At 42.4% G+C, this 17,628-nt stretch overlaps 1 protein-coding gene across 2 annotated transcripts in view; it reads right to left on the bottom strand.

The window, feature by feature from the left end:
* Positions 1–17,628, bottom strand: part of RGS14 (regulator of G protein signaling 14) — a 215,909-nt gene that overhangs the window by 13,004 nt on the left and 185,277 nt on the right. For both annotated transcript variants that reach the window (XM_063927993.1, XM_063927994.1), the window contains 2 exons: positions 11,842–11,921; positions 8,621–8,747 (listed from right to left, as the gene is read on the bottom strand). In XM_063927993.1, coding sequence (XP_063784063.1) covers positions 8,621–8,747; positions 11,842–11,921 — 207 coding nt within the window. The remainder of the gene's footprint in view (positions 1–8,620; positions 8,748–11,841; positions 11,922–17,628) is intronic.

Below are 17,628 nucleotides of genomic sequence, written 5' to 3' on the forward strand. Positions count from 1 at the left end.
ATGGGGAAAATATAGGGGTAACAGTAGTGGAAAAAGATTTGGGGTTGCTCATAGATAATAGGCTTAATAACAGTACACAATGTCAAAATGCAGCAAAGAAGGCAAGTAAAGTCCGTGCGTGCATAAAACGGGGTATTGAGTCAAGGGACGAGGATGTAATCCTGCCGCTGTACAAATCATTGGTACGTCCGCACCTGGAATATTGTGTTCAATTTTGGGCACCATATTATAAAAAAGATATCGGGGGAACTCGAAAGAGTTCAAAGGCGAGCTACTAAACTAATTAAAGGGTTAGAGACACTGGAGTACGAGGAAAGGCTCACTAGGTTAAATATGTATACACTAGAAAAGAGGCGTCTAAGAGGAGACATTATTAATATCTTCAAATATGTAAAGGGTCATTACAAGGAGTTAGCAGGGGAGTTGTTTATTAATAGAACTCTGTATAGGACACATGGACACTCATTGAGGCTAGAGGAGAGAAAATTCCGTACAAAACGTAGGAAAGGGTTCTTCACTGTAAGGGTAATAAGGATTTGGAACTCCCTGCCAGAGAAGGTAATAATGGCGGACTCTGTAAATGCATTAAAAAACATATTGGATAGCTTTCTAGTTGAAAAAAGTATCCAAGACTATTGCATTTAATATATTGACATTAAGTATCTGGGAGTGGTACGAAATATAGTTGTCAATTGGTACGAAACCATTACTTCAGCTGGTGCATTATAATGTGCACATCTTAAATACAGAATACAGGTTGAACTAGATGGGCATTTTGCCTCTTTTCAACCTCATTAACTATGTTACCTTCCACATAAATAAATATCCTAGAAGTTAGAGTAGCAAAACTAGCTCTTCAGAGATTGTTAGCCCTAGAACTACACAATATTACAGAACTTCTATGCCTAAATAACCTGACAGCAGCATCCTACATAAGCCAAATTTGAGGAACACGTTCCATTTCCCTATGCAAAGAGGCATTGGAAATTTGACATTGGGCAATGGAAAGAGAAATAATATGAAAGGTAACATACAGATGGGTCCATATTTATCTTGACCTTTAATAGGATTAACTGGGACTGGGCAGTCAGACTTAATCCCCTGCTGTAATGACTTAATCCCCTGCTGCATTGTTCTATGTATTGTATTGCAGCTGAGAACAATAGACAGGGCAGTCAAGAGTCGGGATGGGCCCAGGTACTTTAAAGGGGTGTGGCCTAATCACAGGAGGTGTGGTCATGTACCCTTAGAAAAAAATACTGAAAAAAATTGTATTTTAAGCACCTCCATGGCCACACTGCAGCCCAGTAAACAGCGGTGTGTGATGGGCTGAGGAAAAGAGCTGCATCTGCTGCTGCTAGGTAAGGGGGTGGTGGCCTGGGCCCCTACTGGACCCTCACTGGGCCCCTCCATCAGACCTGGGCCCGGGTAATTTGTACCCTCTCCCCACCTCTCTCAGCACCATTGACAATAGATGAAGGGTTTATGTTAATAAATCATGTTGTGCCTAGGCGCAGCAAACTAGCCAAGATAATCATGGACACATCTGTACATTCCAGGACACACAAACAAATTAGCAGATGCACTTTTCAGAGAGAGTCTCACATTAGAAAGTGATTCTTCAGAAGTCGGTATTTCAGAAAATAATAGACATTCAGGGTTCCAGGCATAGACCTGTTTGTTCCCCTTCTACAGCTCATAGCTATTTGTGCTCAGAATATGGACAACGGGTGCCTAGAAGATGGATACAATGTCTATTCAGTGGACAGAACTCCCTTTCCTATATGCATTCCCTCCACCCAATTTAGTAATGAGTGTTCTACACAAAATCAGACCATATCAAGGTCTAACCCAATATGGCCAGTGAAGGTTTGGTTTTCCCTAATAATCACATCTCAGAATAGTGCCCAAACCATCTCTGGGATACCCCAGAGAATACTTTCAAGGAAACATAGACCAGTTGGACAAACTGCCCAAATTTATGTGGATGGCAACATTACAAGGTTGTTCACAGACTGGAATGTAGTTATGTGACCGGTGGTCAGGAGACCGCCAGTCAAAATACCAACCGCTACATCCCGCCCGCTTAAAATCCCGCCGGTCAGCATACAGACCAACGGGGACTATTCCCACTCATGAGTGTCTACGACACCCACAGAGTGGGAATAGAACCTGTGGCAAATGCAGCTAGCCACCAAGCCCACTGCATGGCGAATGCAGCGAGCCCGCAAGGGATTCCGTTGCACTTGCCCTAGCTGCCAATCTTACAGCTGGCATCGGTATTGTGACACACATACCCAACCCCACAGACCTACCTTTAGTTCCTACCACCACAGTTTTAATAAGTACATCCTTAAGACCCTGGACCAGTGCCAGATATAGAGCTATGCTGTTAGAATTTAATGAGTGGTGCTCTAAAGCCGAGGCATCACAGCCTACTTCTTTCATTCTTCTTTCATGAAGCCTTAGACTTGCTGGCACACAAATATGATTCAGGTCAGACCTCATCCACTATTAGAAAATATGGTTGAGCTCTCACTGTACTGGTTTTTTGTCCCACAATTTCACAGAGAATAAGATTTACATACACCTATTATGAGGTATAGTCTTATTCAGGCCCACCACACCGAAATACACCTCTACATGGAACATAGATTTGTTCTTGTCATTTTTCTCATCCATATCTTCCAGCTCAGATTGGTTAACACAGACCCCGCAGGGTTACCACATAATTCTATACGATCACACCAAGACTTCTCATCTACAGAATTCCTCAGTAGAAATCAATGTCATTAAAGATGATGACGAGCCGACCCTTTATATAGTATCTGTCTACCTGTCCTTAACTTTTGATATCTGGCAAGATATTCAGCAGCTGTTTATTATATGTAGAAAACCTTACCATGCTTCCAGACCCTGAAATATTAGAGGCTGGTACTAATACTTTTAAAGGTCACTCATTACAAGGTGCCACAGCTACCAAAGCTGCTTCTAAAGGGTTACCACTACAGACTATCATGCATGCAGCATGCTGGTCATCATTATTTACTAGTGAGGTGCGGTGATATGAATATTACAAAGATGATATTTATAAGTTAGAAATATCTTCTTTGTATTATTCTAATCATTTTTATAGTCAGAACTTCTAGAGTGTACTGGAGTATGACAGGTGAGGCTCTGCCTCCCCTGCTTACCCTGACTGCACATCACTGGTACACATACAAAATACTACCGGAGACCACGTTATCAAGACCAGTTCTCATAGCAACCACTAAGTATGTTATTGTGCCCACTAGCTTTTGCCAGCCTCCCGAAGAACAAACTGTAGTTTGCATGAATCTATGACCTGCAAACTGTATCTGTTGTAGATATAGGATTGCCATCTAGCAACAGTGTCCATCCTTCCCAACCGGTAAACAGTTTCTGTTGGTGACTCTTTGAACCTTGTACAAAACAACTAATATTTACACTCTAACTTTCAGGACCTCCAAGAGACCAGAAGAACACAGGTCACAACCGCCATAAAGAGCATAAAAACCTAGATTCCAATTTCTTAAAACTTCACACTTGGAGACATTAAAAATAATTTACTACGTGGATTGTTCAGCTTCCCTGTATTACAGAATATTATTTACAGTACAAATTTGCAACTGGGGACTTTGATCCTACCAATACACAGCTTGACTGGCCCATAGGTGTACAGGTGAAACCCCCAGTGGGCCCTACAAACTGGAGGCCCACCCCACCTCTAGAAATCGGCTTCCATACTGTACACTTGCACTATACATATGTCACGTTATACGGCACAGGACTATGGTATACAGTAAGTTCTACAGTGCATTGCTGTTATTAATCTGGTACATTATCATGCATGCACTAGCAGTATTTACTATATATATTTATCAAGCGGCCCAGCCCATGCACTCTCTAACGGTTAGCCAAGCCTCTGTCTCAGCTGGCCACACCCACTCTGAAGAATGGCCACGCCCCTGAACATGTGCCTCTACCACTGCATTTCCCAACAGTAAATGAGGTAACATAATATAAGTCACATCCTCTGTAAGCCACTGACGCAAGTCCGATCAAGACTGACAGAGATAACCTGCCTGTACTAGCAGGTTTTATACTGGTAAAGTCTTGTGCATAGTTGTGGAAATTTGCCACAAATTAAGGCCACATGAATATATTGATATACTGTATGGCTGGACATGTCATTTTTGAGAAGGGTGTTATTTTTTGCTAAAGACAGTAATGGACAAAATCATAATGCCAATATATAGTCAGACACAATCTTAAAGTAATATCCTCTCCATAATATTTTATAACCATTATATATGTAAATATTACTCAAGCAAACTTCACAGTGATTTCTTCATAAGACTTACATTTAAAAATGTAAACTACTGATCAAACAAGTTATACTGTATGCAATATATCTGTTTATACATGGTGTTGGATATTCTTATGCTGTATTGGAGATTTTTATCTACAGCTGGTATCTTTTCTACTACATATGGCATTCTGTATTGTATAGACCGCTGTTTTACAAGGACTTGTTTAAAATAAGTTAAAGACTTGGAGGAGACTATTGGAGAAACAAGAAAAAGAAAGGAATCTTAAATGGTGTTCATTAGACTGCTAAAATCAAGTAAACAATATTATGAGTATGAGGTATTGTCCTGCACAAGTTCCCTTTTTTAAGGTTTTATGGTGCTGATGTATCAAACTATTTTTGGCGCCAATCCTCCGAAAACATTTGTTTTAGGAAGATTACTGCATTCACTAAGTATCTGGGTATGTGTTAAAAGGAAAAGGAATGACCACTCCAGTGACTACACAGTAGCTTTGCCAGCTCAAACCCTGGAGTAAAGTCATTGCATAATCAATCACTGTAATCAGTGGCAAATTTCCCATTAGGCACACGAGGCACGTGCCTAGGGGCTGCACTTGTTTGGGGGACGCATTTGGATGCTTGTGTTGGTACTGTCAGCACAAATGTAACTGTAAAATATTTCTACTGTACTATACCATATGCCATTTTGAATGGAGTATAAACTGGTAGGACATGCACATACTGCCTCTGTAAGCTGTCTCCTACTTAGTAAATATGTAAAAATAATTCTAAATAAATAAATGTCATAGTTAATGGCTTTTTCTTTATTATTCTAATAAAATAGCTATCAGCAAATTAGTGCTTATAACCAGGGACGGATTGGGAACAAAAAGCGGCCCTGGAAAAATTTGCACTAGTGGCCCCACATGGGCAGCACCAGAGGTGTAAAGTCTACCCATGGGCCGTGGCAGCAGCACCCTACCCCCAATACTTTCCAGATAGTGGGCATGTCTAGCATCAAGGGGGAAGATAAAAGGAAATAAAATTAAATATTATGAGCACATTATATGATACACCTTTAGAATTTAGGAAACTATATAATTCTTTAGAAAGATATTTTTTCTTGCTTATTACACCAACCGTATCCCAATCACTATTCACTCAATCTTATATGTCAGCCAAGCAGGCAGACAGAGCATACACTAGATCATCTGCAATCACAGGCTAAGTGGCAAAGTCATTTTCATATATGCAAATTATTTTGCATCTTATTCATTATGTCTATAAAAAGGACCACATGTCCTCAAACAAAACAGGCCCCACTTGTGCGTCGGCCCACCGGGAATCTTCCCTGTAAACCCTATAACCAATCCGCCTCTGCTTATAACCAATCAATAAAAATAATAAAATCAGGTGTGTGTGTGTGGGGGGGGGGGGGGGGGGGAGGGGGGGCGTTACTGTTGTGTCTAGGGGTGGCCTCACTCCTAAATCCACCCTGATTGTAATAATTTTCTTTTTGCAGGGATAGATTTGAAAAATACTAAATACTCCAGCCACTAACCCAAATATAAACTTGTCTATTGCAGTACCCATAAACAATTTTGGGTAACTATAAAATAGAGGAAAAAGCAGAATTATTGCAACTTAAAACTGAGTTCCATTGAATCAAAGGAAGAACTGAACACCCTGAACTCCACAGTCATGGCAAATATTGGTATACAGTGATTCAGCGTTCTCAGAGATGACACCATCATATCTTATGGAGACATCCATGCTGTATCTTGTGTACAATTACAACGCCATTATAAAGTGTATCAAAAAAGTCATCTAGTGTCAAAACAGTATACCATTATTGCCTGACACAATAGATCTCCCCAGAGGATAAATATGGATTTTGTAGATTTCCGTGAAACAGAAAAATATTGCTATAACAAAATCTAAATTTTTGATCATTTTATCTCTCAAGGTTTATTAAAGATCTGCTATAATGCCAATTGAGACTGCACTGTTGGATCCTTATCAAGAATAGATTAGGCGTCACTGGCGGCTCGAAACTTGAAGGTCATCCTTTTGTACTGACATTTATTTATCACCATGATATCCTTTTGTACAGTATTTATTTATTATCATAATATTGCTGCCTTTATTTGACGACTTTATGTTGATGGAATCATCACTACTGAAGTTCAAAACACTGCATTTCCCCTTAGATTATCCGGGGACTGTACAGATTTGTCATGACATCCCCATTCCCTGCTGACAACACTCACAAGTCACTACTCGAGCTATTAGATTATTTTTTTTTACAAAATGTAGAAACATTATAAAGACAATCACCTGGGAATTAATTGTGAGCATTAAGTATTTCCATGAGAATTTGAGCATCATAATATTCCCTGTCTGAGGGGTACATTTACTAAGCAGTGATAAGAGCAGAGAAGTGAGCCAGTGGATATATTTCCCCATCAACCAATCAGCAGCTCTGTATCATTTTATAGTATGCAAATTATAGATGTTACTTCAGTGCTGATTGGTTGCCATGGGCAACTTCTCCACTGGCTCACTTTTCCACTCTTATCACTGCTTAGTAAATGTACCACTAAGGCCCAGATTTATCAAGCTTTGGAGAGTGATATATAGCACGGAGATAAAGTACCAGCCAATCAGCTCCTAACTGCCATGTTACAGGCTGTGTTTGAAAAATGACAGTTAGAAGCTGATTGGCTGGTACTTTATCATTGTGCAATTTATTACTCTCCAAGGCTTGATAAATCAAGTCTGGGCCTAAGGCTCAGTGCACACATGGGGATCCATTACAGGAGGAAGTATTTCTTGTGGAGGATTCAGAGTCAAATATGACCCACTCAGAGAGAGTACAGTAGCTTGTTCATTCTCAGTCTGTTTACCACTAAAGCCAAACATACAGTACTACAGACAGCTCTCCCTATTCTACAGCCATCCACATTACTGAAACTATGTTTACATTTAATAAATTCCAGCCCTATATCTGCACATGATTTGCACTGTAGAATTCCTCTACTTGTACGGTTTAATATACTTCCCATTTAAGCCACAAAAAAAGTCATAAGTTAACTGATAATAAATAACAGTAGCGTGTCTTGTTCCCATATGCGAGCAATCCAGCATGGTTACAGACATTACACGTAACAGTTTCCAGCTTATGTTACTATGTTACACCATACCCCCTAAGGTCATACATGGTTGTCAAGGTCAATTATAAACGAGAAAGGATGTTTTGGACTATGCCAGCAGTAAAATTGTAATACTTCTTCGCATGCTTTCCCGGGATCAGTAACATGTTTTGTTTTTTTAATTAGTTTTATAATACTACTGTCTGCAGTTTGTTCTAAACAAGAATTCACTTCTTTGTATAGCAGAGTGTAAGAATGGTGCATTATACATGTTTATTTATGGGGATGTAGTTAATATACCGGCTGTCGGGATCCTGGCGTTCAGGTTCCCGATGCCGGAATCCCAACAGCCGGAAAAATGCTGGCGGTCGGAATACCAACCGCTTCCCAGTATTCCCACTCAGGTGGTGGGTCCACGCCACCACCCGAGGGAGAATAGAACCACCAGGCCTGAAGCATGGCGAGCGGACTCACTGCACTCGTTGCCGGTATTGCGGCTGGCGTGATGCTGCTGGCGGGATCCTGACAGCTGGCACCCCGTCAGCCGGGATATCATACTGAATCCACATTTAGTAACTTTAAAATTCTATTCTTAATGCCCCATAGAAAATGTATTGGATTTTTGGAGTTGTGCAATGGTCTGCAGCTATGATAATACAGAAACTGTGTAAGGAGAGCTGTAGGGAGCCTGCTATGGGACATTATTACACTGCTAACACCAAGACTAGTTTGAAGGACATGGGCAAAATACTAAAGCCCAGATCTGGTCCCAGACTATGGGATCTAGTTCCAGACTGTGTACTTGTATTATACATTATACATATGTTTTTACTTTTACTTTTACTGCACAGGGCCATGGTGTATTTTCTACAGTGCATTAATCTGGCACATTATCACGCATACCCTAGCAGTATTTACTATAAACATTTATCAAGAGGCCCAACCCATGCACTTTCTAATGTTAGGTAAACCAATGTGGTGGGTGGCCACACCCCTCTAGAGACTGGCCACACATCTAAACATAGGCCCCTACCACTGCATTCCCCCGGTGGGCCTTTTATGTCCCAGGCCGACACTGCTTGCTGTTGAGGCTGACCTGCTGATCAAAATAAAGCATCTTACACCCTATTCATACCTTTTTTAGCACAAAATGATGGTTATCCAGTCCGTATTTCTTCAAAATGGTCTGTAAAGCCTCTCGGATGGTCTTCGTGGGCTTTGCCACAATACGTAAGCTTTTATTCAGTGATTCAATCTGTAAACTGAGAGTGCAAACTGTTAGTGATTTGCTTTTAAACACATTAAAAAAAAATCAATTAAATAACAGGTGTCTTGTGAAAAAGGCAGCATTCACCTAACTGGCAAGAAGCAGATGTATTTGGGTATTAGTGTATTATAGAGAAACTCCTACAAATATGTGGAGTATTGTCAGCCCCTGTGAATGTGAGAAGTTGTTGGGGGGTTAATCAGAGAAGGACGCTAGTGGCATCGCTGCTACATCTTTGGATGTACCAGCAATGGGACACTATGATAATGCAGCAGGAGGCGTCTGTGGGAAGAGATACTCACTGCCGGCATCGCAGATCCGAGTGCTGTGGCCAAAGACCCAGCATCATATCACCATTGTGACCATTGGTCACTCCATCAGCCATCTGAGTAAGCCTAAGGCTTCTCAAAATGAACGTCACATCTCCGCAACTGAGACCAGTAAATCTGTGTCGGAAAATGCAGACACTGGCCTAGGCACTCCCACAAAACGGAAGCAACGTACTTCCATTTTTTCAATGGACCCCTGTCTCCGCCTCCTCCCCACCCATAATGGCTGCAGCATGGGGGGTGGGGAAGGGGTGGTGACAGATGTACAGATATCTCCCCATCAGAGTTGTATGCAAACCATCTGGATCAGTCCCTTACCCAGGGCAGTAGCCAGAACCATAGCAACATTTTGAAGGTTCCCCTGTCCCAATGCTTCTAGACATACACCTCTCCACAGCAGTTGTTAACTGTATGCCCCATAATAGTGCCCTAGTTGATTTTCTGAGACATAGTAGTGCCTTAGTTAATGTTATGCCACATAGTAGTGCCCTAGTTCACATTATGTCACTTTGTAGGGCTGCCAGTACACAATATGCCAGTACCCATTACCATTACACAGTACCCGCAATTCACATTATGTCATGCAGTGTCCCCAGTTCATAGTATGCCACATTATAATACCCTCCAATTCATGTTATACCACATTACAATGATTAGGACCAGGGGCATAACTAGATATATTGTAGGCCAGAAGGCAAAAGTTGTAAGGACCCTTTTGTATATACTAATGGTGGAAAATGTATGTAACTGACAGGGCGGGTGGGCCCCATAGCAGCTGCACTGCCTGCACCTATGGTAGCTATGCCCTTGCCCATACCCTTTGTACAAGGGGGGTCATTCCAAGTTGATCACTCGCTAGCTACTTTTTGTAGCCGTGCGAATGCATAGTCGCCACCCACTGGGGAGTGTATATTTGCTGTGCAAGGATGCGATCGCATGTGCAGCCGAGTGGTACAAAAATAGTTTGTGCAGTTTCTGAGTAGCTCAGAACTTACTCAGCCCTTGCGATCCCTTCAGCCTGTCCGGTGCCGGAATTGACACCCGCCTTGCAAACACTTGGACACGCCTGCGTTTTTCCAAACACTCCCAGGAAACGGTCAGTTGACACCCATAAATGCCTTCTTCCTGTCAATCTCCTTGCGATCAGATGTGCAAATGGATTCTTCGTTAAATCCATCGCACAACAACGATGCGCTTTGTACCCGTACAACATGCCTGCGCATTGCGGTGAATACACATGCGCAGCAGTGACCTGATCGCTGCACTGTGAAAAACGGCAGCGTGCAATCAGGTCTGAATGACCCCCAAGGACTCAAGTAAATTTATCTTGTTAATAACACCAGTAAGCGCAAGAGTTTGTTTAGGGTTGGAGTTAGGGAGAACGAGTCTGTAAATAAGATACTGCAAGTGAATCATTCAGACGTATACGGCGGGATGTAATGGCGTCCAAGTTTGCCGGAGGAGCGGGATGCCAGCTGAACTCGGACATTTTTTTAAAGCGGCAGTCATTAACAAGTCAAAACCATGCCTTGTAAAGGACTGTCGCTTTAAAAAAAAAGCCCAAATTCATCCGGCATCCGGCACCTCTGGCAAACTCGGATGCCATTACATCCTGCCACTTAAACATTAATACCCCTTATACTGCCTGACCTCCTACATGTTCGAGAGTTATAAACCTTTCAGCTAGATATAATGAGCTATAGTTGGCAACATTTAAAAATAAAATTATGGACGATTTACCTGTGAGCCTCTGCACAGAACCTCATTATACCAATGCCCAGTGGTCATGGTGGAATGCAGAAGCAGCAGGGTAGAAGCAGCTCTTTCTAGGTATTGTCTCTGTTGAACTTGGAGCACTGAAATCCTTATTGGATGTAATTCTAGTGGTGCACTTTTTACATTTAAAGTACACTTTTTCAACCAATAATTTACTTACAGTTTAAAGCCTAAAGAGTTATGGTGTCCATACACTAGTGCGATTTTGCCCGATTTCATCCGATTCCGATGTTTCGGGCAGATAAATCGGATGAAAATGGGCAAATCACATGTGCTTTACCTCCGACCCAATCCGATGCGCGGTCCCTTGAGCCTGGGATCGGAGACCCTAGACCAGAAGTACTGCACTAAAGATATGTTGGATCCCGCAGGCATGGCTGGGATCGCATACGATACATCGTATGCAAAAGGACCGCATACGATGTATCATATGCGATCCTTCAGCCAGGAGGTTCAAGGGAAATTTTATGCGACTTCTCCCTCGGAGAAGTCGCATAAGTGTATGGGCACCTTAAGCATCAATTGTAAGAATTACATCCAATCTGCAAAAAATTCAGAAAGTCTTCTGTGCAGTTGGTTAATGTTGAAAAGGGGGGCCATTTCCAAAGACAAATCAACAACACATTTGACTCTTCCTGTGATTTAGAGACAGAGTTCAGTGTAGTATTATATAGGCAATAACAGTGCACCAGTATGGTGCACAATGTTATACCAGCACTCCTCCCCCCCCCCCCCCCCCCCGTTCATCAGATGTCCTGCAGATGGATATACTGTAACACTACTGTACATGCAAAGCTGCTCTCACTTGGAATCATAATGCACCAATTAGAGCAGGTAAAACGTGTAGGAACCTGTAATATGGCAAGGATAAGGGTCTATTGTAGAGGATCTAAAATTCAATTATTTCAGTCCAGGTTTAAGGATATCCATATAACTTGTAAAAAATTGTCAGAATTCATATTTGGTGCAAGAAACTCAACTTACTGAAAACTGATCCTGTTCTCCAGCATCACCTCCTGGTCTGTAAGAACCAAACACTCCTGGTCCAGAGCCAGTGCCTTCCGCTGGAGAAAGGTCAAGCACAGATCGTTATGGATAGTAACAAAAAGGGTACAGTAAAGAATGTACACATGAACAGTAACTTATATAATAACTGTACTGCTGTATGGGTCTTGGCAGTGTCTTTTCAAAACATACATATATTATTTATATTTCCCCTATCCATGAAAACACTGATTAAACAAATGTTTAGAAATATAAGATACAGTAAACCCTGAATTTACATATTAATTAATTATAATTATTTTTTATTAATAAGACAAGATACCTTAGAAGAACACATTTTACTAAAGAGGTGATTATTTTTAAAAAGTTACGCAATATACAAATGAAGGGGCAGATGCTGAGTTGCACTGTGCAATTGTTTACACAAAGTATGGAATTGTGTACTGCTCATGCACACAGGCTTGGTCTGATAAGAGGTCTGAGACCGGTAGAACACTCATCTGGCAAAGCTTACAGTACAAAGAATAAGTAAAAGGTTTGTAGAAGGTATGGGAGAACAGTCTGATATTGGGACCAGTAGTACTTTCAACCGGACTGGAACTGGAATTGCTCTGAACCGGAATTGCACTGAACTGGGCTGGAACCAAAATTGCACTGAACCATGCTAGAACTGATTTGCACTGAACTAGACTGGAATTGGATTTGCTGTGAACTGGGCTGGAACTGGAATTGTGCTGAACCAGTGTGGAACTAAATTTGCACTGAACCATCGCAATCGGATTTGCTGTGAACCGGGCTGGAACTGGAATTGCACTGAGCTAGGCTGGAACTGGAATTGCACAGAATGTGGCTGGATCATTGGCGTTTTTTTTATTATGGGTGCAATGTGTGCGGTGCACATGGGCCCCTGGGTCCAGGAGGGGCCCACCCAGCACACACTGCACCGATATTTGAATACTTACCTTTCCGGAGTCTAGTGTCGGGCTGCAATTGCGGCAAAAATAACCACCAAAATGGCTGCCAGGCATGCGTAGTAGTTAAATTGGTCTCCAGAACATGGTGGGCACAATGTTTCTGGAGATTTGTGCACGGCGCAGTAAACTCCGGCAAATGCCGGAGGCTACTGCGCCGTGCAGTGGAGGGGACCCACCCGGAGGTGCACACGGGCCTCCTCTGTTGAAACGCCCCTGGGCTGGATAGTAGACAGGTGCAAACTTTCTTAGAGACAGAGTCAGTGAATGAATGCTGAGGAGCAAAGGGAGTCTGATTGCATCGCTGGTTGTGAGAGATGTTACACTGCCAATTAACCAGTGCTTCAGGAAGTCACTTCATAGGTCCTGCTTTGGATTGGCTGGTAAAGTCAACTGAGCAAATCCAGTGTCCGCATTAGTGGTGCAATGGTCAGCTGACTCTGGCAACCATGGCGCCCATACACTGACACCAGAGGGAACCTCATCACGGAAGACGCCAGAGCCATCTGCATTTCCAGCATGTGGGCACCGGCAGTGAAGCTGAGAACCAGCTGCAGTCAGCGAATGGCGGACCCCTGACACACCATGCTGAAGGCCTGACAGCATCCAAATAAGTAAGTAACGAGGTCTGTGACTGGGGTCTCTAAAGCATTTTATGACAATTTCACAGTATACAATGCTGCTGATGGCGACTGTTCAGGGTCCTTGAGAAAGGACACTGGCTGAACTGCCTATGCCAGAGATTCTCAAACGTGGTCCTCAAGACACCCCAACAATCCAGGTTTTAAATATATCCATGCTTGGCCAAAGGTGACTTAATTAGTACCTCATTCAATTTGATTTAACCATCTGTGCTAAGCCAAGGATATATTTAAAACCTGGACCGTTGGGGTGCCTTGAGGACCTTGTTTGAGAGCATCTGGCCTATGGGACGGACAGTTAAAGGGGGAAACTCTGAAATTCTCTTTTAAGAGCCATGACAAGTATACACACTTGTGTTTACAAAGGAGTAGAATATGGTGAATAGTGTTTAGATCCCTGGAGAATTTAGTATATATATATATATATATATATATATCTGCAAATACAGTAAGCAAAAAACTCACACCAGTCAGGAGGAATATCTGTTGCAGGTGCTCAAACCTCTTGCAAATTATGCAATGATGAAGATGATTATGTGGATCAGCACTTGCTTATGATTGGCTGAATGCAACTGGACCCCTCCCACCTATAGTATACTAGCTGGAGTACCCGGCATTGCCCGAGATTTTAAGAATGTCTGTTTACAAAAATAGATTTAAATATTAAACACACAGTATAAATAACATTGTAGATCGCTGCGGGATAAGAATGGTAAATTAAAATGATAGTTGTTCGTTAATTTACGTTGGTTGGAGACCTAGTATATAGGCATATCTTACTTCCCAGATGCACTTTGTGTAGTGGCCGGACCCCTTCTTGGTCCCCCAAGGGACCCTGCTCTTCCCACTATACAACTCTCAGTCTGTGGCTTCCTGCTGCCCCCATTCCCCTCGTCACATAATGTCAGTGCCCCTGTGAAATTATCAATTTTTTTACAGTTTCTTATATAGCGCAGCACATTATGTATCTCCTGATTATGTATCTCATAATGTATATACACATTATGTATCTCTGTGCTGCTGGGGGACCGTGCTACTTCCACTATATAACTCTCAGTGTGTGGGTTTGTGCTACCTGCATTCCCCTCCTCACATCATGTCACGTGCAGCCCTGTCATCACTGACATATCATGCATGTCCTGATACAGTCTGTGCTGCTGGCCTACCCCTAGGGGTGCTAGTGGTGTGTTACCCCCACAGTGTTTGTTTCCAGAGTGTAAGTCATATGTGTAGCAAGTTTGGTGTAAATTGCTTCAGGCATTCCAGAGTTATGCTGTCCGCTGAAAAACTCTGTGCTGCTGCCTCACCCCTAGGGGTGCTATGGGTGTCTTACCCCCACAGTGTTTGTTCCCAGCTTGTAAGTCATATGTGTACCAAGCTTGTTGTAAATTGGTCCAGCCATTCGGCAGTTATGCTGTCTCCTGAAATACTCTGTGCTGCTGTCCCACCCCTAGGGGTGGCTAATCCCCACAATGTTTGTTCCCAGATTGTAAATCAGACGTGTACATAGGTGTGCGCAGGGGGGGTGCCTGGTGCGCACAGGCACCCCCTAATGTCTAACACCCCGATCTCACATGCCTGATGCAGTGATCGCCGAGCAGGCTGATTACTGTCCCCTCTGCGCTGCACCCTGTCAGAACTGCATTACTGACCGGACGCCTGGGTTAATCAAGGGTGCCACTGACACCGGCTTTCAAATTCCAAGCTCCACCTCCATGTACAAAAACAGTGTGATGTGACATGATTACGTCATGCTGCTCGCATGCCCACCCGTCACACCCGCCACATATACAACTCTCTCCTTGTATGTTATGCCAACACCAGCCACTGATGAGGAGCAGCATGCAGCCAGCGTTCCTCAAATTCAATACTGGCAGACGGCCGGCGGCAGCATTGACCCGTTACTCATTTTTACAGCAGCAGCAGTACTAGTCTGTGACTGTCAGTGTCAGTGAGTGACTGACTTGTAAGTAAGCTGCTGCAGCTTGCAGGGGAAAGAGAGGGGGAGCCAGACCAGGCTGAGGAGGAGCAGTGTAATTGCAGTGAGTGCCATCAGGGGTGTTTGTTTGGCGCACACCACAACATCTGACAATGTATCTGCTTTATTAGGATTGGTACAAAGGTGGATATTTTATATGCGTTGACCATCAATAGATGGTGCTAGACACGCCCAAAAGGCGGTGCTACACCCCCCCCCCCCCTCCGACGGTGCACCCCCTAATAAAATGTGCTGCGCACGCCAGTGGACGTGTACCAAGTTTGGTGTAAATTGCTCCAGGCATTCCACAGTTTTGCTGTCTGCTGACATACTATGTGCTGCTGTCCCACCCCTAGGGGTGGAAGGGGTGTCTTCCCCCCACAGTGTTTGTTCCCAGATTGTAAGGCATACGTGTACCAATTTTTGAGTACATTGCTCCAGCAATTCCGGAGTTATGCTGTCTCCTGATATACTCTGTGCTGCTGTCTGTCCCCCTAGGGGTGCTAGGGATTTAAAATTGTTTTAGTTGCCTCCGCCGTGTTTTAATACGCTCGTATATAAAATTTCAGGATCTTCGCTTGTAAACTGTGGATTTGTATAGAAAGACAGAAGGACAAATTTTTATTTTTATATATTAGATAAATCACTATTGTGGCTGCTACTTTATATTAAGTTGTAGCCACCTAGTCAAAAAACGTAATGGATACTTGCATACGGACTGCAGCAGGAGAGAAAATTCCAATTCGTTTTTTAAAGGAAGACAACTCATGCATATATTTCACTGAATTTAAATTGTACTTGTATTTTGTATTTGTACCTGTAATTAATTGTATTCTACATGATAAATACATCCTTCATTTTTATTAATAAAACTGTCACTTTTTGGCACTTGATATACACATCACTACAGTATCACATTATATTGTTTTGGGTAGTGTGGCTGTAGTATTTACTACTAACATTTGTCAATACACGTCTCTATTCTTTTGTTACTCTGGGCATAAACATAAACCTGGCACACATGATACTGTTGCAATGCTGGATACATCTTGGGATGCATGTGACACAGCCACAGCATATACACAGAATTGTGTCCTTTATTAAGTAAAATGCATCCAGCTGCAGCAGTCACTTAATGTTCCAGAGCAGTGAACATTTGAATAGCAATTTCACGGACACTTGTCACTTTGATGCTGGACAAACACATCTACTGTACAAATATAACACGTATTCTTTTTTTACAAGGTCATAGAACATTATTTTCAACAATACATGGAACCTGGGCATAATTGGAATATGATAATTATAATTCATTTAAATATCTTTCTTTTAGTAACTGTTAATTCATAGAGCATCCAGAAAGTACTGATCCTGAGGGTATCATATAGATATATTGGTGCTGTGCATTTGGCATCATAACAGTGATCTACAGTATGTATGAATTCTCATACAGATGTACTTAACACATATATGTAATTATACAGTATAGAACACGGTTCATGTGCTGAGTGAAGTTCTTATGACTGTATGAATCTTTTAAAACCCCAAGCTATGTATGTGTAATAAAGGACAATAGAGATGTTTTAATAAAAGCCATTAGAATATTTCTTCTGGTTTGTCTGCCTATTTAAAACATGTATTAACATTGTGTCCATAAAATTAATTGTCCCATTCAATGTAGTGTAATAACGACCAGTTGCACTGATGAATCCCATCTTTTGTTTAGCGCATTATGGCCCTCATTCCGAGTTGTTCGCTCGCTAGCTGCTTTTAGCAGCATTGCACACGCTAAGCCTACTGGGAGTGAATCTTAGCTTTGCAGAATTGCGAACGAAAGATTTGCATAATTGCGAATAGAAATTTCTTAGCAGTTTCTGAGTAGCTCGAGACTTACTCTGCCACTGCGATCAGTTCAGTCAGTTTCGTTCCTGGTTTGACGTCACAAACACACCCAGCGTTCGCCCAGACACTCCCCCGTTTCTCCAGCCACTCCCGCGTTTTTCCCAGAAACGGCAGCGTTTTTCCGCACACACCCATAAAACGGCCAGTTTCCGCCCAGAAACACCCACTTCCTGTCAATCACACTCCGATCACCAGAACGATGAAAAATCCTCGTTATGCCGTGAGTAAAATACCTAACTTTTGTGTAAAATAACTAAGCGCATGCGCTCTGCGA

This window comes from Pseudophryne corroboree, chromosome 6 (assembly GCF_028390025.1).
Source record: "Pseudophryne corroboree isolate aPseCor3 chromosome 6, aPseCor3.hap2, whole genome shotgun sequence".
NCBI lineage: Eukaryota > Metazoa > Chordata > Amphibia > Anura > Myobatrachidae > Pseudophryne > Pseudophryne corroboree.